This window comes from Pleurodeles waltl, chromosome 4_2, assembly GCF_031143425.1.
Source record: "Pleurodeles waltl isolate 20211129_DDA chromosome 4_2, aPleWal1.hap1.20221129, whole genome shotgun sequence".
NCBI lineage: Eukaryota > Metazoa > Chordata > Amphibia > Caudata > Salamandridae > Pleurodeles > Pleurodeles waltl.
The window spans coordinates 869,347,510-869,369,019 of record NC_090443.1 but is presented as its reverse complement, the minus strand read 5'-3'; the positions used below and the strand labels follow the sequence as shown (position 1 = coordinate 869,369,019).

General features: G+C 41.4%; 1 protein-coding gene across 1 annotated transcript in view; it reads right to left on the bottom strand.

Moving 5' to 3' along the window:
- Positions 1–21,510, bottom strand: part of YIPF1 (Yip1 domain family member 1) — a 111,117-nt gene that overhangs the window by 10,754 nt on the left and 78,853 nt on the right. Inside the window, exons 8-9 of the mRNA XM_069232643.1 lie at positions 20,301–20,483; positions 8,488–8,588 (exon numbers count right to left, since the gene is read on the bottom strand). Coding sequence (XP_069088744.1) covers positions 8,496–8,588; positions 20,301–20,483 — 276 coding nt within the window. The 3' untranslated portion in view covers positions 8,488–8,495. The remainder of the gene's footprint in view (positions 1–8,487; positions 8,589–20,300; positions 20,484–21,510) is intronic.

Genomic DNA, 21,510 nt, shown 5'->3' with positions numbered 1-21,510 from the left:
CAGTGAATCGTTAAATGCCGCAAGTAGAATGGTAGTCACTCATAAATGCTGGTAAAAGTCCTTGACAACCCCGTTAATTTAGAAATTTTGTGCCCAAAAACCTTTGTTGACAACCAAAGAATGTATAAAAGCACTGGGTTTTGTACCTTAAGATTTCAAAAAGATATTCGATAGTTTGATAAACTTCATAATTTATGAGGCAATTGTAGATCCAAAATGAAGTATTAGAATGTCATTGGAGATCTGCAAAATAAATAATCAATGATGTGTCTAAAGTAGAACAGCACTGGAGAAATGATAATAATAAGTCAGAAATCTCATTGTTGACTAACCTGCATTGTGCGAGATCTGTGTATTGGAAGTCAAATAATAAGATGTCAAGTACAAGTGGCATCCCATGATAAGGTGCCTAGTACAAAGAGGAACAAAACCTGCTATTAATGATTCCGTCATAAATGGATATTATATAACTACTTCACACAGCTAGATAAGTGTAATTATATTCATGAAGTAGAGATATCGGACAAATGTCCCGATCATAGCATCAAAATCCAAAAGTAACACCAAGGCAGAAAGGTTTTAGGTTGTTTATATTGTCCCACAAGGCCTATAATACCCTAAATGTTAATAAGAAGTTTATGTCATCTAAGACTCGATAAACCCAGCATGTATATGCGTTAAATATTGAATTAAGTTGTGAACTAAAACGAAAACGAGGGCATAGTATTGAGTCCAATAAAACAATCTTGTCATTGAAATAACAACCCCCAATGGACACGTCCAGAATATCAGAAAACAAGGAAGTCAAACGCAAAGTAAGTAAATGGAAATAACAGTCCCCAATGGACACGTCCAGAATATCAGAGAACAAGGAAGTCACGCGCAAAGTAAATACATGGAGAGTTAAGTATTTTAGTGGTTATAGAACAAGAGAATTTACTTACTTTGCGTTTGACTTCCTTGTTTTCTGATATTCTGGACGTGTCCATTGGGGGTTGTTATTTCAATGACAAGATTGTTTTATTGGACTCAATACTATGCCCTCGTTTTCGTTTTAGTTCACAACTTAATTCAATATTTAACGCATATACATGCTGGGTTTATCGAGTCTTAGATGACATAAACTTCTTATTAACATTTAGGGTATTATAGGCCTTGTGGGACAATATAAACAACCTAAAACCTTTCTGCCTTGGTGTTACTTTTGGATTTTGATGCTATGATCGGGACATTTGTCCGATATCTCTACTTCATGAATATAATTACACTTATCTAGCTGTGTGAAGTAGTTATATAATATCCATTTATGACGGAATCATTAATAGCAGGTTTTGTTCCTCTTTGTACTAGGCACCTTATCATGGGATGCCACTTGTACTTGACATCTTATTATTTGACTTCCAATACACAGATCTCGCACAATGCAGGTTAGTCAACAATGAGATTTCTGACTTATTATTATCATTTCTCCAGTGCTGTTCTACTTTAGACACATCATTGATTATTTATTTTGCAGATCTCCAATGACATTCTAATACTTCATTTTGGATCTACAATTGCCTCATAAATTATGAAGTTTATCAAACTATCGAATATCTTTTTGAAATCTTAAGGTACAAAACCCAGTGCTTTTATACATTCTTTGGTTGTCAACAAAGGTTTTTGGGCACAAAATTTCTAAATTAACGGGGTTGTCAAGGACTTTTACCAGCATTTATGAGTGACTACCATTCTACTTGCGGCATTTAACGATTCACTGTAACTAACGTGCACTATCTCTTGCACTTTGATTGGTCTTTCAACTCACTTTTGGGACTCTTCTGGTTTTTTCTTTGTAATTCTCTTGACCTATATCACTCTCGGACTCATTGCTTACTATTTATTAAACATTTTTGGTTTCTGTTTGCGTAACATATTTATGATTTAAACAACTCTTATTGGTAATATCATGGTGATTTTCGCACACTTTAGATTCAAAAATTGTCACCATTATGTCGTTTACTTGGCGACTTCTCCTATCTTTTATAGGCATGTCATGCTTGGATTTAAATGACATTAGGACCAATGTAGTAAATCAAATTGATTTGTCTTTCTTTAATCAGCCTTGATAAAGTCCCATAGTGGACGAAACACGTGTCGGCTGAATACAGATGAACTTTATTATTGGCTGAATACGGATGAACTCTATTATTCCTTTTCAATTTGGGGCTGAATACGGATGAATCTCAGCTTCCTTCCTCAAACTGGATGAAGACATCATCTTTCAGTTATTTCTTTGGAATGGACATCTTTTGCTCATCTCACTACTATATGAGATCTGTATATTTTTTCTCCAAAGAGGGGATTCAGTACTTATTGGTTGATGTGACAATTTTTTGTTGGTGATTACATTTGATTTACAAATAGGTCATGTACCACTGAATATTTTGATTGTCAATTGTGACACTGTTCTCCTTTCTATTTTTAATATTTTTTATATTTTTCTACGTTCACATTAAATCTTACATTTATGATATATTCAATCATTCAATCATGAGTCTCATTGACAATCTGTCAAATTGATTAGGCACTATATTGATATCACCTTGATAGGTACATATTATTTGTCATTTTTATACATTTATTGGGTCAAAAATGTTGCAATTTGTTTGATATATTAATTGATGCCCTGTGTGCTCCATTCTTTTTCTAATTAATATTAACACCAGGATATGCCTGCTAATAAATCTAGCACATATTCTGAATACAGTTGCTGGAGCCTAGCTGCCAAATGGATCTATCGCTAAGGCAAAGAAGAATGGCGAGAGCGGGCACCCATGCCCGGTGCCCTGCGCCAATGTGAAGGTTTCCGATAACATCCTGTTCATACGGACCCTCGCCAAGGGTTTATCAGACAGTAACCGTATCCATCCCATAAAGAGGCGCGGCACACCCTTTCTCAACAATAGCAAATAAAAAGAGCCGCTGCAGCGAGTCAAATGCCTTTGTGGCATCTAGATATATCCCAGCCGCGTTCACCTCCAGGGTCAAGCGTCTCCGTTATGGCGATGAGGGCGCGCAAATTATGTGCTGTGGAGAACCCCGGAACGAACCTTGATTGATCCAGCAACAGCGGTCGGTAAGAGTCCCATGCAGAGTGGGACTTGCCCGGCTTCAAGAAGGTAATGACCACCACCTCCTGTGTTTGTGGTAATGTACCACCTTTCTGCTTGGCTTTTTCACACAGCGCCAGCAATTTAGGGCCCAGCTGCCGAGCACACTTATTAAATTCTGCCGGAAGTCCACGCAGTCATGGCTTTATAAGTGGGTAGTGAGCCAATGACCAATGAGAACTCGTCTAGCGTAAAGGGCAGCTCCAAGAATATTCTATGTTCATCTCCAAGCTACTTCCTGCTCCATCTTAATACAGTTTTATTTCTTCATGTCCATACAAATGTTACCCACATATAAGAGCTCTGGATGAAATATCTTAGCACCAAGTGGTACATGTGAAGGACTGCCCCTCAAAGATAAAACATGCAACCTACTGTGGGTGTTGCACCTTTTTTTGTTTATTTAAAAAGAGAGTTTTTTCAGAGAAGAGCATTATCAACCAGTAACCACAAAAGAGGAACTAAGTAGATTGTCAAAAGCCCTGTGGTGCCTATAAATGCAACTGCAGGAAGGGGAGCTGGGTGCAAAGTGCTAAACATGCACAGCACAGTTACATTATCAAACTTGACACTCCCGCAGGCTTTCTGTATTAATTTGACTCTGGCTAATGAGAGAGCAGCAATAGGGGGACATACATTCCACCTCTGCATTCCTTCACCACCCTCGATTGCTCTCACCAGTACGTGCAGTCAGAAAGGGTAACGGCAGGAAAAAGAGCTGGATCTAAAGTGCTAAATATGCTCAGTACAGCTAAAAATAAGTGTATTATTTTATCGCAATATAGACAACATTGAACAACTCAATGAGACTGTTCTAGATGAAGCCAAAGTATGCTAGCTTATGAGAGATTTTCTCATTCAGATTCTGAGATTGTATATATTACCATTTCAACATCAACATGCTGAGTACGTTTGATTTAAAACTAGATCTTACTTTAAATACCCTGTTTCATAGTCAGTGACTTGGCACTGTCTGCTCTGTAAGATTACAAATTCCTGCCTTACAAGAACAGAACAGTTTATCAAATAGGAGAGGTAACCAGATTTCACACTATTTCTGTCAGAAAATCGAAGATATTCAAGCCTCTCTGGTGCATGTTACAACCCTAACTAAAGCCCCCTACATCTGTGGGACCGAGTATGCTATGCTTTACGAATTCTTTCCTTTTGGAAACACCAAGTTCTTCTATCTGCTGGTACAATGCAGTGCTATGGGCTCAACGAAAGATCTACTGATGGCCAGCTTGTATAAAGAATATGTCCTGGCTGACCCGAGCTGGGCAAGAGCCATTGTGAGTTATTCACCTAGAGACGATATGGCCTCCTAAGTACTCAAAATTGCATCCCATAATAAAAAAAAAACCTGGACTGGATCACGATGCACTTCCTAATTACAGAACAGGCTCTCAACTGCCTTTTCTTAGCAAAGTTTTTTAAATTGAGGTGTTTCAACAGCTCTCCAGTTTTGTTACCAACAAAAACCTTCTCATGCTGCATAAATGCGCTTTTAGATGACGCCATAGCACAAGCTTACCGTCTCCTCATGACTGGAAGATCTGAGGTTAATGGTGGATTTACACACACCCTTTACAGTAATCTTCCTGGACTTAATGGAAGTGTTTGACACTGTGAATAATTCTATTCTCTTTATCAGAAATCTTGGCATCCAGGGTGTAACCCTGAGCTGTCTCAGGGACTTTTTAACCAGCAGATCTTGTTATGTAAGACTGGACCCATATGAATCCTCTCTCCCAGGCAGTGTTCTTGTGGCGCCCCCAAAGTTCAACTCTTTTGCCACTCATTTTTAACTTGTACTTAATTTGTTTGGCTCATTTGATTGAGTGTTTTAGCTTAAATTACTTTTTCTATGCTGATGACAACTAAATAATTGCCAGCTTTAAAAAGGGTGATGCCAAAGCATTGTCCGCCTTGCGCAACTGTTCAGTGAGTGTACAGCATTGGATGAATTCTAACAATCTTAAGCTAACGGTTTGAAAACCAAGATTCTTACCCCCTTGAAACCTGTAGTGTCAGTTCCAACTAGTGTATGGCCTCCTTCCCTAGGTTTCTCTCCAACAGTGGTTGTTGAAAACAAAAACCCTGCAGGCTAACTAACAGAGCAAGTGGCATTCATGGTCAAGTCTTCTCTTTTCAGCTACTCTCTGCCTCAAACAAGTGCTGTATTTGTTCAAATCATCCCAAAACCTCACAATTCTAAATGCTTTTATTTCTTCACATCTAGATTATTTTAACTCCATTTATTTAGGGCTACTGCCACTATTTATTAAGAAATTACATCTGGTTCAACATTTCGCAGCTAGATTAGATAGTCGTGTTTTCACATCTCTTCAGTTCTGGCATGATTGCACAGGTTGCCAGTGGAGGAAAGAATTATTGTTTTTTATCACTGCCTGGTAGGTAGTTCTCCTCTGAGGTCCCTTTTTAAGTTATATTTTCCCACCTGTACCTTGAGATCAGTTTTTCATCAGAATCAAATGATTCTCAAGTTCCAACAAGAGACACTGGGCGGTCAGGCCTTTTCATTAATTGCTGCCCACAACTGGAACTTGCTCCTAGACTCACTCAAGGATAAATCAGACCTCTTGAGATTCAGGAGGAGACTGAAGACCTAGCTGTTTCCCTGTGTTGGAAATTGCCCTTTTTGAAGGGTTTCCCCTGTCTTATTGCTTCTGACCTTCTGTTTTTGCTCCTGTGCTGAATTTCATTTTTTTTTGGCTTTAGGACTCTGGGCACCCTACCACTGCTGAACAGAGATAAAGTGCATATGCCCCCCATCTAAAATGTATTGTTGATTGGTTTCTTCATGATTGGCATATCTGATTTACTAGTAAGTCCCTAGTCAAGTGCACTAAGTGTGCCCAAGGCCTGTAAATCAAATTCTACTAGTGTGCCTGTATCATTGATTGTGCCACCTACTTATGTAGGCCTTTGAACACGTCTCTGCCACTGCAGTGCATGTGTGTGCAGTTTTAAACTGCCATTTCAACCTGGCTTGCCAGGTCCAAACCTTCCCTTTTACTACATGCATGTCACCCCTAATGTAGGCCCAAGGCTGCCCCATGGGTAGGGTGCACTGTATTTAAAAGGTAGAAATGTACTGGTATGGCTAACATGTCCTCCTAAATTCGTTTTTCACTACTGCAAGGACTATATCTCCCATAAGGTAACAATGGGATTGCCTTGACATATCTTAAATGTAATATCCCACTGGGAGCAGATAGAGATATGGAGTTTGGGGTGTCTTAACTCACAATTTTAAATTACATATTTTGGTAGAGTTGGTTTTTGAACAGTGAGTTTGGAAATGCCACTTTTAGAAAGTGAGCATATTCTTGTTTAACCATTTTGTGCCTTTGCCTGACTGTAGAATACACCTCTGGGTCAGGATGACAGTTAGGCTGTTTGCGGATTAACTCTAGTAGGTCAAACAAAGGGAGCTGAGGTGTGCCCTGCATATCCTGGTGGGTCTTTCTGGGCTAGAGTGGGGGGAGGAGTCGACACTTGCACCTGAATAGGGCTGTGCCTGTCCTTACACAAAGTAGTCTCCAACCCCCTGGTGTGTGTCTGGGGACAGGGCAGGGAAAGGCAGTGCACTACAAAGATTCCCCTTTAAAGTTTGCCTACTTCAAAGACAGAAATGGGTATAAGTACTGGACCTCTGACCCCCACAAAGTTGAAACACTTCTGGACTGAGAACATTCTGCCAGGAAAAAGAGCTGGATGCCGTAGGAGGGACTGCCACTCTGCCTGTTGCTTTGTTGTGCTGGCCTGCTGCTTGCTGCTTCTGTCCTGAGAGTAAACGGACTGGACTTTGCTTTCTACATCCTGCTTTCCAAGGTTCTCCAAGGGCTTGAACTGAGCTTGCCTCCTGTTAAGAAGTCTCAGGGGCTTCAAAGACTTCACCTGCTGAGAGTCCCGACTTGCCAAGTGATGCCAAATCCAGTCCCTGGGCCCTTGGAAGTCTAAGCTGGACACCTGAAGGAGAAAATCCATTTACCAACTCGCTGCATGAGGAAAATCGACACAGCGCCTCTATAGCGGCTGCAGAATCGACCCAGCAATTGTTTCCCTGCGGCTACATATTTCCACGCATCGTCCTCAGGGCATCAATTTCTCATCGACCCCCCACCACAGTAAGAAGCCGAGGCCGCGTGTCTGGAAATCAACGCATCACCTCCCCTGCCAGTAAGGAACCGACGCACCACCTCTCCTGCAAGGAAAAGATCAACGCATCACCTTCCTCGCGCAGTAAGGAAACAATGCATTGCTTTGCTTTTCTACACCTAACCTTCTCTGCGGTTCGCATCGCCTTCGTTTTTGATGCATCCCACGTACTTTGTGTTAAAAGATACAATCATTAATTCCTATGGATAAAGGCTTATTTCAACCTTTAAAAAGTGATATCTTTCATTGTGTATGTTGGATGTTAGTCATTTAGGTCTTGTTTTACTCAGCTAAATATTGGCTATGTTTCTAAACTGGTGTGGAGTCCTTTTGTAGTGTATTCACAGTGTTACTGTGTGTACACATACTTAACACATTGACTGCTTGTGCCAAGCTGCCAAGGGAGTGAGCAGGGGTTATCTTAGCTGTGTGACTCCCTTGCCCTCACTTGAGTGAGGGTTCCTACTTGGCAGGGTACAACCCACGGCCAACTAGAGACCCCATTTCTAACGCCCCTTATTTAAAATTGGCAACCAATAGCTGCAATGCGAACCGGTTTGTGATCTGTTTTAGCAGATCCACTTCAATGACACATTCCATATCTTAGTATTCCTTCTGGTATCACTGTAACTCCCTGCCCGGCCTTGCCCAGTCTCCACATCACTCAGTCTCTGAAACATCTCTGTGTCCTGTCACTCTGTCACATCTCTTCTCTGCATTTATCCCACTCCCTACCTAAGGATTGCTCCTATGTTTTGCCTGCTATGTGTCCCTTCGTGAGCTTTCTCTTAGTCCCCTTGTCTTCAGGAAGTTGCAGACACCTGGTGCCTTCACATCAGTAGTCCTCTTATAATACACTTGAAATCCAAGTGAAACACTTTGTTTCAAGAATCTAACATGGTGTGCTTGCAGGAACAGTCCCTTAAAGGGGCGGGGGTGGAGTGGGATACCTGGGGAGGCAGCAGTCACAGAAATTCTTTCACAAGGGGCGGTGAAAAAGACTTAGCAAAGAAACTTTAATCAACTACAGGCTAACAGACATTATTGCTAACAAAAAGATGTCAGGGGCCAGGAAAACTTGAAGACGGTTGAGCAACACAATAATGACGCAACTGAAATATTATTAGATTAAAGCGGTGCATATCCTTACCTCGATATTCACAGAACCTTTGTTGTTGTCTTTGTTGGAGCTAGAATATGGGTAGGCGTAGGTGTGTCATGACTCTTCTCTGGTGTATCAAAAAAATATGCCTAGGAAATTAGATACAGAGTTTAACACAAGAAAGCACATATTAAACCAAAGGGAAAAATAATAAATCAAACAACTGTTCACACAAAAAAAAAAAAACAAAGGCATATGCAAGGGAATTGATATGAAAGGCCAGATGCTGTGATACATTCCAATTAAACTATATGAATCAACAAAGAAAGTAAAAAAAACTGGACACATATGGATTTTGATGGCATTTGCAATACCAAGTTTTAGAATGGATTTTTTTTTGTTCTACTCTCTTTGGCAGCTTGCCACTCTGCAGGCATACATTTGCACTGGGCTCGTCTGCCATTTTATTTATATTAAGTTATTTGTGAAATAGGTGAATTGACTATTTACATTTAACTCGTTTTACTGCTGATCTCTTGCAGATGGACATGCATTCCCTTATGTTAACAGACTTTCGATAGACAAGGACAAACAGCCCTTTTAGGTGAGGGCCTTATGCTGATAATTCGTAATTTGACAAGAATAGGGGCAATGAAATGAGTCGAATGATATTAAAGCCAGGTACCACCTTGAATAAAATCTCCAGATGATATGGAAAGACATACACAAACTTCGATAATAGAGCAAATGAGACATCAACTAAGCATACATCTCTAAACGTATAAACAGACGTGATGACTACAAGAAAGGCAAAATTAACACAAGAAAAGGAAAGTCACATTTATGCGTGAATGCAACAGGTAGACTAATTAGTTTAATATAAACCAATATTAAAATGCCAAGAAGGAGTTGCTGATTTCCTATAAGTGAAACTTTACAAAAAAAGTATGCAGCAATAGTAACCTGAAAAACAACGGGTAACCATGATCAAATGTGCTCAGCACCATAAAATGAACTCTAGCTGATTTATATAAAAGATGGTTATGTTCACTCTTGGCAGCACGGGGAAAGTGCTTACATCCGTTTAGTGAGCCATAAGAGGATGCATTCATCCAGACATGAGAGAACTAAGGACTAAATGGGAGGGAGACATGGGTAGGGAACTCTAAAACAGATATGGATTATAAACAAATGGATTAGCAGTACTTGGGTATGCATAGATGTGAGGAATACAAAAGGTAAAACTCCTACAATTTAATCATCCACATTAGACTTTAACAAGCACATCACTTGTACCGTGGAGATCCCATATTTCAACCTGCGAAGCACAGCAAATAAAGCTGATTTCCCACAGAATTCTATAACAGACCCCAGCTGTGCCTGCTTGCCACATTGACCTTTCAGTGGATTGGCATGTGTCGCTTGATTGTAAAAATATGATCGTGCTAAATGTGCCAAATAGGATGAATCAGTAGCCATATTCATTCTTTCAACTTGAGGGTGTCAATGCATTCCTGTGCACAGTAAAATGGGAAATGAAGGGGTTAAAGAATGAAGTCTTAAAGAGTGATATCATTTAGAATCGCACTACACAGAAAGACACATGTGGAAACACATTCAGGGGTTTTTGCCTGATGGGCTCTAATGTCTTCTGGAGGCGCAAATCCAAGTGCGGACTTCGGAAACCAAGGCTCTCAACTGACTGATGTGTAAATCGAGGGTATGGTTAACTTACTGATTGAAATTATGTTGCACCAGTAACCTATGGGGTCTCGTCGTGCTAGTCTAACTGTATCACTTAGACAAACATGAAAGTCCTGTACTTCTTTCAAAACACCAACAGGAGAATCTAAAATCCAGTAGGAAGCCATTCCAGATACTAGGGCCGTGTACAGATAAAAGAGCAGCCACATTTGGCTTTGAGGCTGAAATGGCACAAAAAGAGAAGCACAAATCAGAGGGTGGAATATCTGAAGGACAAATAGACCATTTTAAAATGAATAGTTTCCGCTACGGGCTGATGACATTTGATCCCTTCTTTTCACACCAGCCCAAACCGCTGGGTTGTCAACCCCTTCAAGTCTCATGGTGTGTTTATTAGGTAAGTCACTGTGAGGGGCATGGCAATAATGAAAGTAAAAGTTAAGCGCCACCCAACTACTATGGCATAACGTTCTACAGATGGGGGGGCTGGGATATGCCTTATTTGTGAAAAAAGTGCCTGCTGACTACTGCAATGATATTGGGGCCAGTATGGCCTTGATATCCAAAATCGTCCCACATTTTATTTTGTTTTCTCTGCCCATTATCATTGAATGCCATATTGTTTAGGGGTTTAAGGGTTGTCTGTTTATAATGATGACATCTGGCTTTGAACTGTGAAGCCCAAGGTGGTTGTCATCAAAGACTAAATATCTAACAATAGCATGGAACGGAGGTTCCATAAGTGAGTACTTGTTACCAAACTGCTATGTCCCACCCGCCTTGCTTTTAAATGATGGGAGGAATATCAGCAATACTGAAAGCCAAGCAGATGAAAACGTATTGCTCTTTAAAAGTACTATTTGATGATAGGGGTTCCTTTCAACAGCATAGAAGCGAACTGCTCAGGAAAGTTAACTCCCTGATGCTTGCCTTTCACACTCTACAACATGTTCTGTCAGGCCCAAGTTCTCTCCCCTTCTGAAAGTAATCGGGGTAAGACTTATTACTACTATCTCGTACAGAAATGAAGATCTTCGGGGGCGATATGGCCCAGTTTTAAAACTAATTTTAAGGAAAATATTTGGATCACTTTTCCATCTTCCCCTAAATTCTTCACCAGCACATAAATGGTTTGATTTGGCTTACTGTACCAATCCATTGCACGGAAGGGGCATAAGTGAAAATATGGACAAGAATCAGGGGTGCCACAGAAAGCCAACTCTGCCAAGCTCTTTGGTAGGAAATCCAAACAAATGAATTATCTCCAGATCGCCTATACCTGGCCTCGGCAATGAAGGCTTTAAGCATCTGTGAAGTTTTGGGCAATTGCCCATCACCTAACGTTTTAAAAAAATTGGTTAATTTCATGCTGAAGAAATTATGTCTGCTAACAGATAAAGCAACTCTAACTTTGAGGTCACATGCTTGGACAATCATAAATAGATACAAGTTTTTAAAGCCTCAACCGTATCTGGAGTGAGGGTGGTCTAGCCGTTCAAACCCTGACTTTACGGACTATCGCTTTGGCCTTCTACTTCTAGTAGGGGAAAAAGTCAGACTCTAAGAGCTGCTGCAGATTGTGCTCTTCCAGCCAGGAAACCATTGTCCATATCACCTGTATCTGCCCCGGCTTAACTCAAGAAAGAAGACAATTATTGAAACTACTTTTTAATTAACAAAACATTCGGACTTATAGGAAGGCTGTAATTGAAAGTGGCACAGACCCTATTTTAAACTCCTGTTACACTAAATTTTTTTGGCTTGCCAGGAAAAAAAATCTGCTGTTACAGTCCTGAAGAGACTAAAATTGCTACTACCAATTTAAATCGTTGTTGCGTTTTTCGCACTCTACGCTAATAAGCACTTAGCTTAAGATTCTCCTTTTGGCTGAAGATCTATTTAGGCATAATTTACATGTACTATTAAGTTTTCTTGTGTCCGTGTTGGTCTTTTAATGCCCTTCTTATGCTAGTCGAATTTTAACCTCAGAACGCACTTGCACTTGCACTTACCGACACCGTGTGGTGCACTCAGCGCCTCAACTGTTTCTGTTGCTTCAGTTTTACGTTGGCTCTCTCTAACTTGATTTTAATGAGACACCTGCATAGGTTTAACTGTATGGAACTTTGAAACATACTTGCACTCACTTATCCCGCATGCTGCTTGTCTGGTTCACAGGACATCGCTAAGTATGATATGGAAACGAGAGAGCGTTAATGGCACCAAGCGTCTATCACAGGACCAACAATATTCCATGCCACATATTTTTCATAATGGCCCATTATTGTAATGATCTCACAATGTGATGTTACCTGTGGATTTTAAAGAAGTTATTGTTGAAGACCTGCATGTCACGTGATGGAATTGAAAAGATTTTAGTCATAATGCGATTTTATGATTGTGGATTGCAAAGGACTGACTGACTGTCTTTATGTTATATGATGGAATTGTAAAGATTTTAATTATTTAATTATACAATAAACCTTTACTACTACTACATATACTCTTGAGAAGACATTCTGCATATTTTTCAAAAAGGGAAATGTTTTTGCATAGATCACTGCCTTGCAGGTCCATAGAAGAGTCCACATCACTCTAAATGAGAAAGCCAGAAGACTCCACAGCACTGGCTTATAAGTCTCCAGAGGAGCCCGCACCATTGCCTTATAGTTCTCCAGATGAATGTGGCCACTAACATTCATTTAGTTAGAATGAAAAGTTTGTGGCTAAGCCAGGCCCAAAAATACGAAGTAAGATGACCTGACTGACTGTGTGGTTCAAATAATATTCTGCCTGATATGAATATAATGAAGGGTCCTCTCAACAACCAATATGAAACTTGGACAAATTAAGGAACATGACCACTTCAACTGTGAAAATCTGAAACCACATTTGGCAAAAGGAGGGGGTGTGAGGTTAGAGTTCCAAGATCAAAGACTAAAGTTACCCCAGTGAAATAATGTAGCTGGATTGCAATCCTCCTGGTTGATTTAACAGCAAGCAGAAGCACAGAGATCATAGTCATCATTTTCATATTATTGGATGGCTCTGGCCTGATAGGCGTGTAAGCCAACATAGAAAAGAACATGTGTGACCCGGACAGGACAGAGTCAAAGATTTAGTGGAGTAGCTGTGCAAAATATCTTTTTGCAAATTCACTGTGTTGGAAGAAACCATTTTATTTAGGCTCTATTTGCAGCAGTCGTCGCTAAATAGGATGTGTACAGTTCCAGCTGGATAACTGACCTGCTACAGTCAGAACGAAAGAACAATACATGATACAAGCTATACAGGAGACGATTTTTGCATTTCTCCAATCTCCTTTTTCATCATTTGAATCAGTTGCATCTGTATTTGCATCTGCTGCTTCTCGCCTTACAGAACCAATTTGGTGTTTCTTGAGACAAGGCGAAATCCCAAGTTACTGTCTCAGAAACAAATCATCTATACTGAGGGATTAAAGGCAACTTTTTATATTGCCTCTGCATTTTGAGATAGATCTGCTCTCATGGGTAGTCCAGAATGAAATCAGATTGAAAACCCTGGGGCCACATGGTAACCTGACACTCATGGTTTCTCTGCAGTTTGTTAATCTATTGTGAAATAGCAGGCGACGAAAGAAACGCATATCACAATACCTCATCCAGGAATTAGGGACTGGTCACCTAAGGAAGAGAATCAGGAGGTAAATAGATGTCATGCTGCACAGTCTCTCAAAGTCACTCTTACTTGCGAAAAGAGAATGCCACTACTGTGCGTAAAGGGCCTGTTTGAGTATTAGCCCCCAACAGCCAGTTAGGTTGACACACCCACTGAGCACATGGGGGACAACCACATTTTTCTGACAACAACTGTCAGTCTATTGACATGAAACACGAGTTGAACAGATGAGGTTATTAATGTACATCAATAACCTCCTTCCTTTAAATTGGAATAGAAACCCTTAGGGTCGCAAAGATGGCCCTTACCTCTAGAATGCTAATGTGGAGAGCTCTCTCCAGTTCCAGCTGCAGACTGTGAAAGTGGCAAGAGGTCAGAAAGGTTGTTATGGACACCTTTGGTTCGAAGTTTAAAGGAAAATCTGACTTCTGGTTCTACGACTAATTCCACAAATAGTGATCTTTTCTTAGGTTCTCAGGCATCTACCAGCGGAGTCTCTAGGCTCTTACCGCTCCACCACTAGCAGGTCACATACTTATTTAGTTAACATCTGAAAGCAGGCATGGCATGTTGTTGGGCAATGACCAGAAAAACATTAGCCAAGTTAACTGAGATATTAGTGTCAAACAGCTGGAATACCTCTTGGTATACGGAATCTACAGCTAAGTCTCATCAAACCAGTCATTAAACCATGTACAAACGCTCAGATACCACGAAATTATCCACAACAAGTGCAATATTTTTTATGTAAACAGAGGCAGAGAAACGCATGCTAAATGAAAGCGCTTTGCAGCGACTGTGTGTTTCCACAAACAGTATTTGCTATATATTTCCCGGACAATCTCTGAGTTTTGCACAAAAGGATTTCTCTCATGTTCAGAATATTACAATTTAGAATTAAGTGTAATCCCAAGCGTGTGGTGGTAGCTGCTACCTCCTAACCTTTTCAGAAGAGAAACCACTGACATTCATCAATATCTGCATGACCTTCTCTTCCTTAGCTTTTGGTGGCAAATGCACTAAAAAAGCAGGCATCCCCTTTTCTGAAATGACAGCCGTCATGGCATTTGTATGATATAAGCACATCAAGGAAAGAACTACATTCCAGCACTCTTTCTCTAGACAGACAGGACATTCCCCATTCCTTAGACCAGGGGCGGCTCCACCAATAAGGCAGAGGCGCATCGCCCAGCTGGATTTCCCAAAAATGAAAAAATAAAATTATAAAAATGTACCTTACATTATTATCATTTTATTTTTACTTGTAGTGAAGGGTGGGGTGGGGCTGGGCTGAAGGGAAGGGGGCTGGAGGAGGGCTATTGCGCGCACAGTGCGCATGTCTGTTTGGCGAGCCGTGTTGGGCCAGCCAAAAAGACATACTCACTTTGCATGTTCTCTACTCGGCTGTATAGCACAGCTGGGTAGAGAACATGCCCAGGCTCCCATTCCCAGTCTGAGCGGCAAAGCAGGCCGCTCAGACCAATCACGATGCTGCTTTCAGCAGCGTTGTGATTGACTGGAAGCCTGTGCAGCCTGGAAGAGGACGGAGGAGAGACAAACGGGTCTACCCTTAAAGGTAAGTGTTTTTTTATTTTTATTTTTTTAAATGCCTCCACCCACCCTCCATCCCTTAGCGCACTATCCCGCCCTGCCCAGCCACCCCTGTTCAGTGGCAGCCGCCACTGCCTTAGACTTTAACTAGATTCGGTAATATTTTAAGAAAAGAAGCCCAAAACGCAAACCAAACTTAATAATCACCTTGAATCTGAATCTTTAAGGCACATAAACCAGTGCAAATCATGGGCATCAGGCATAATATGCCAGAAGTGAGAGACTCACATCAACATTTATGCGCTTACCGTTTTACACAAGTTGGAGCCTTCTAAGCGGGCACAAGGTCAAAGCATCTTTGATACAAAGGCAAATCATCAAAATTCCAAGCTTTGATTGGAAAGAAGCAGTCTTAAACATTGACCGTTTGCTTTGCATTTAGGCTTCAGCCAGTTATCCTTCATCCCACGGTCCTCCTATGTCAGGCAGTTGAATAGGGTATGTTAAGATATATAGGCAATAATATTATTAATTTGTTTTTCATAAGGCATGTGATGTCTGGCATTTTGTAATCTCTATAAATAAGAGCCGTTACTATTAACCTCTCGAGTGCCTTGGACGAGGTCACCTCATCCAAGGCACGGGAACTGGGGGGGCAGCGCTAGTGCTCCCCACCCACCCCCACAAGGCAGGGATGGAAGGGAAAGTCCCCCCCCCCCCCCCCCCCCACCGAGCGCGCACTGATTTGTCACAGGGCCTCCCCCATCGAGCTGGAAGCTCAGCTTCCAGCGCGATCGAAAGAGAAATGCTCAGCATTTCTTTTTCGATCACGTGGGGGGAGGCCCGGAGAGGCTTCAAAGGGAAGGAAATGTATTTCCTTCCCTTTGAAGTCTCTCCGAGCGTTTCAAAAGCTGGATACTTGCAATCCGGCTTTTGAAACCCCACTAGACACCAGGGATTTTGTTGTTGTTGTGGAAACTGGCATAAGGGAGCGACCCCTTGGGCAAGGGTCACTCCCAATGGGGGGCACTTTTTTGGAAGGCCTTTTCTGCCCCCCCTGGGGGCAGAAACCTCTAGGCACCAGGGATATATATATTTCTTTTCTTTTTTTTTTTTTTTTTTTTTTACGTGGGGAGCGACCCCTTAGGCAAGGGTCGCTCCCCTAGGGGGCAAATTATATTTAGGCCATTTCTACCCCCCTTGGGGGCAGATTGGCCTATTTTGATGAGGCCAATCTGCCCCCAAGGGGGACAGAAACCACTAGACACCAGGGAGATTTGTTTTTTTTTTTACGTGAATTTCACGTAAGGGGAGCGACCCCTTAGGCAATGGTCGCTCCCCTGGGGGGGGAGGGGGGAATTATTTTAGACCATTTCTGCCCCCCTGGGGGGTAGATCAGCCTATTTTGATTAGGCCGATCTGCCCCCAAGGGGGGCAGAAACCACTAGGCACCGGGGATTTTTTGTTTTTTTTTGTTTTACAGATGGGGAGCGACCCCTTGGACAAGGGTCGCTCCCCTGGAGGGGAAAATTGTATTTAGGCCATTTCTGCCCCCTTTGGAGGCAGATCGGCCGATTTTTGCTGCGCCAATCTGCCCCCAAGGGGGGCAGAAACCACTAGGCACCAGGGATTTATTTTTTTGGTGCCAATGTCACGCAGGGGGAGCGACCCCGTAGGCAAGGGTCACTCCCAGGGTGGGGGTTTGGGGGGGGCAGGGGGGGACAAATTTATTTTAGGCCATTTCTGCCCCCCCTGGGGCCGGCTGAGCTAGAGGCCAAAATCCACAGGTTGGCACTTTGCAAAAAACACCTCTGTTTTCTTTGAAAAAATTTGATGTGTCCACGTTGTGTTTTGGGCCATTTCCTTTCGTGGGCTCTAGGCCGACCCACACAAGTGAGGTACCATTTTTATCGAGAGACTTGGGGGAAAGCTGGGTGGAAGGAAATTTGTGGCTCCTCTCAGATTCCAGTACTTTCTGTCACCGATATGAGAGGAAAACGTGTTTTTTTTAGCCAAATGTTGAGGTTTGCAAAGGATTCTGGGTAACTGAACCTGGTCCGAGCCCCACCAGTCACCCCATCTTGGATTCCCCTAGGTCTCTAGTTTTCGAAAATGCACAGGTTTGGTAGGTTTCCCTAGGTGCCGGCTGAGCTAGAGGCCAAAACCTACAGGTAGGCTCTTAGCAAAAAAACACCTCTGTTTTCTTTCAAAAAATGTGATGTGTCCACGTTGCGTTTTGGGGCGTTTCCTGTCACGGGCGCTAGGCCTACCCACACAAGTGAGGTATCATTTTTATCGGGAGACTTGGGGGAACATAGATTAGCAAAACAAGTGTTATTGGCCCTTGTCTTTCTCTACATTTTTTTCCTTCCAAATATAAGAGAGTGTGTAAAAAAGACATTTTTGAGAAATGCCCTGTAATTCACATACTAGTATGGTCACCCCGGAATTCAGAGATGTGCAAATAACCATTGCTCCTCAACACCTTATCTTGTGCCCATTTTGGAAATACAAAGGTTTTCTTGATAGCTATTTTTCACTCTTTATATTTCAGCAAATTAATTGCTGTATACCCGGTATAGAATGAAAACGCACAGCAGGGTGCAGCTCATTTATTGGCTCTGGGTACCTAGGGTTCTTGATGAACCTAGAAGCCCTATATATCCCCGCAACCAGAGGAGTCCAGCAGACGTAACTGTATATTGCTTTCGAAAATCTGACATTGCAGGAAAAAGTTAGAGTAAAACGTAGAGAAAAATTGATGTTTTTTTCACTTCAATTTCAATATTTTTCTTTTTCAGTTGTTATTTTCTGTAGGAAACCCTTGTAGGATCTACACAAATGACCCCTTGCTGAATTCAGAATTTTGTCTACTTTTCAGAAATGTTTAGGTGTCTGGGATCCAGCATTGGTTCCACGCCCATTTCTGTCACTGACTGGAAGGAGGCTGAAAGCGCAAAAAATAGTAAAAATGGGGTATGTCCCAGTAAAATGCAAAAATTGTGTTGAAAAATTGGGTTTTCTGATTCAAGTCTGCCTGTTCCTGAAAGCTGGGAAGATGGTGGTTTTAGCACCGCAAATCCTTTGTTGATGCCATTTTCAGGGGAAAAACCACAAGCCTTCTTCTGCAGCCCTTTTTTCGCATTTTTTTTAAAAAAATGAAATTTTTGCATTATTTTGGCTAATTTCTTGGTCTCCTTCAGGGGAACCCACAAAGTCTGGGTACCTATAGAATCCCTAGGATGTTGGAAAAAAAGGACGCAAATTTGGCTTGGCTAGCTTATGTGGATAAAAAGTTATAAGGGCCTAAGCGCGAACTGCCCCAAATAGCCAAAAAAAGGCCTGGCACAGGAAGGGGAAAAGGCCTGGCAGCGAAGGGGTTAACAACTCATGGAACTAAATTTGCTGCCATTCAGGGGGCTGGAAGATAGAGATAGCCTTGCTGGGATTGAAACTTGTAGATTATCACTTTGTTTCAGCATGCATGGGCATTCAGCTCAATGTGCCATCCCTGCAGCTTGTAAATATGCATATTTAAAACATACCTACTGTACCAGCTAACCATAACATTATAACATACCAAACAAATGACTTGCATCAAGAATGAACAAATATGATTAAGGAATCCCAAAGGTGACAGGACACATTAGCCACAAGCGGGAACCCATGGTCACCTGCTGTACTGTATCTGTCTACAAAAGCTAGTTGTGGCCCAAACTTCATTCTCCTCAAGGTCCTTAGGTGCAGCAGCAGTACCTTATGGCAATCAAGTTGAATGCTGCTGACAGATCCATCATGACTGCTAAATACATGATGTTCATGGGTCATAGCAGACCACCAGGCCCACAAAATAAAGGAAATTCAGGGTCATGATTCAGCCTGCAACTCAGATAATAACCACAGACTCCTACAGATGTTTACTTTGACGTGTCATTTCCGGAAGTAAAAATTATGTTTCAACATTTTTTTCAAAATGTTAATCGAATTTGACTGCCATCTATGGTTGAATTTAAAAAGTAAATCGGAGTCTGATTGTTGACTTACAAAGCATTCTGTTAATGGAAAATGATCAGCAATGATCACGTTCCACGAAGGGTGAAATGTTGCTTCTGATTTTGTATTAGTTCTCGGACCTTTATGATAAATTTATTCAATAAAAAAACATTTGAGATGTTTTATAACCCTGTCTTTTTAAACTCTAAAACTACTTGCTTTGAGGATTGTGTCTGCATCGTATTTTAACCTGCAGCGTCAATAAGGAAGATTTCCTTAATTGGATGAAAGAGACTGAGTGTTGGATCGAGAAGCAAGTCATTCAAGTCCATGATATCCCCTGACGCAGAGGACCCAGTGTAAATATGAGCAATTTGTTTAATACAACTTCTGTCCATCACCGAACAGTGGAACAATACATTCCTGAAGAGCTATAAAAATAGAAGCAGTCATTGGTATTGAAAGCAGAAGGAGGATATGCAGTATGGAAGACAGTGAATCCCAAAAATGAATTGCAGATTGGACAACTTCAAGACCCCCACAGCAAATGTGAATAATATATGGTGCTGCAGCCAGAAGGTGTCGGGGGTTCATTTATTTATTTAAAAAACGTCAATGTGGCAGAACTATTCAAGTGAGTGTCTTAAATAGCATTGCTGCAAAACTATTTACAAAACATTTTAAAAGTGCTTGACTTTATAAATTAGACACCAAGCAGCTTGTTGATTGGAATACATTTTTCATGCACATAAAACATGTTCCTCAACAAGCAGACATGCTGGTTTGCACCACACACAGTTTTGCAGTTTTAGGGTCAGTTAACGAGCTCTCGGAGGAGTAAATGCTACAACATACAAACCGAATGTAGTTGGTTTTGAAATACGCCAAGTTTCTCAATAACAAACAGTTCTATGAATTAAATGTACATATTTATAAAACATTGTATGTCATACCTTGCAGCCAACCGCAAGCAGGGCATGAAGAAGTACTATCGTCACTACTGTTGCAATCGCGATTCGTCGGTTGTCATCGCGAACAGCGGGCCAAAAGGTCAGGACCAACACAGACCCTGAAATGCACATTGCAAGCACAACTAATATCCATCGCATCGCTTCAAATGGAAAAGTCCACAGCAACTAGAAAAAGGTGTAATGTAATATCAATGGAAGATAGCAGTAGCATACAAAGAGGCACATTTATTGAATAACTCAAAAACAACAAAAAAAGGAAAAACAATATTTTACTTTGGTTGTTTAAATCTTTATAGCGTTACTGATTTCAGGTCAGTGCTGGATATCAGCCCTTCAGATAGGTATGGTACCTTATCTGTTTCACTGCCTGTAGTCAGGCCCAAACCTACACGAAATTACAATTGAACGACGTGGACTCACGTGAAATTAAATTTGGGAGAAGTGGATACACACACAAGCTCGCATCTCCACTGCCTAGAAGTATGCCCCGTATTATCAGTAGCCACATGCCAGAAGGCGGCACTCTTTTGTTGTTGTCTGGTCAGAAAGAGGAGATATAATGCAACAAGCATTAGCAAAGCAAATAGGTTTTGCCTATGCAAAATCTATTAGCTGTGCGAATATTTTTTTACAAGTTGCACAGCAGCGGGAGCTGCTGCTTAAAGTTAATAAAAAAAAAAAAGCACTATGAAATGGCCTGCACTGACTGCCTCATAGCAGTTTTAAACATTTCTTTAAGCCATGTTCCACGTGACCTTTTTCCATCTCCCACATATCCCACAAAAAGCTGGTCATCCACCCGGAACTCTTTTGAGCAGTCAAGGTAGAATGACAATGCTCTTTCTGGGTCTAGGCGGTGGAGTTGCTCAATGTCTTTAGAGGAATGTGGAGGATCGATAAAAGTGGCCAGGGTGACAGATTGTCCCAAATTAAATGTAGTCACCACTTTCAGGAGAAAACAGGCCTCGATGCGAAGCACCACTTTGTCTGGGAACAAAGAGAGATAAGAAGGCTTGGATGATAAAGCCTGCTGCTCACTCCGGTAGGATGTTAACGCCACTAGAAAGGTAGCTGTGGATGAGCAGCCAAGACTTATCAAGGAGACATGCAAAGCTTATGCAATACCACTATAGTCACACAGCACTTATACATATGAAAGAACCACACAGTGTTACAAAAATAAAGGTGCTTT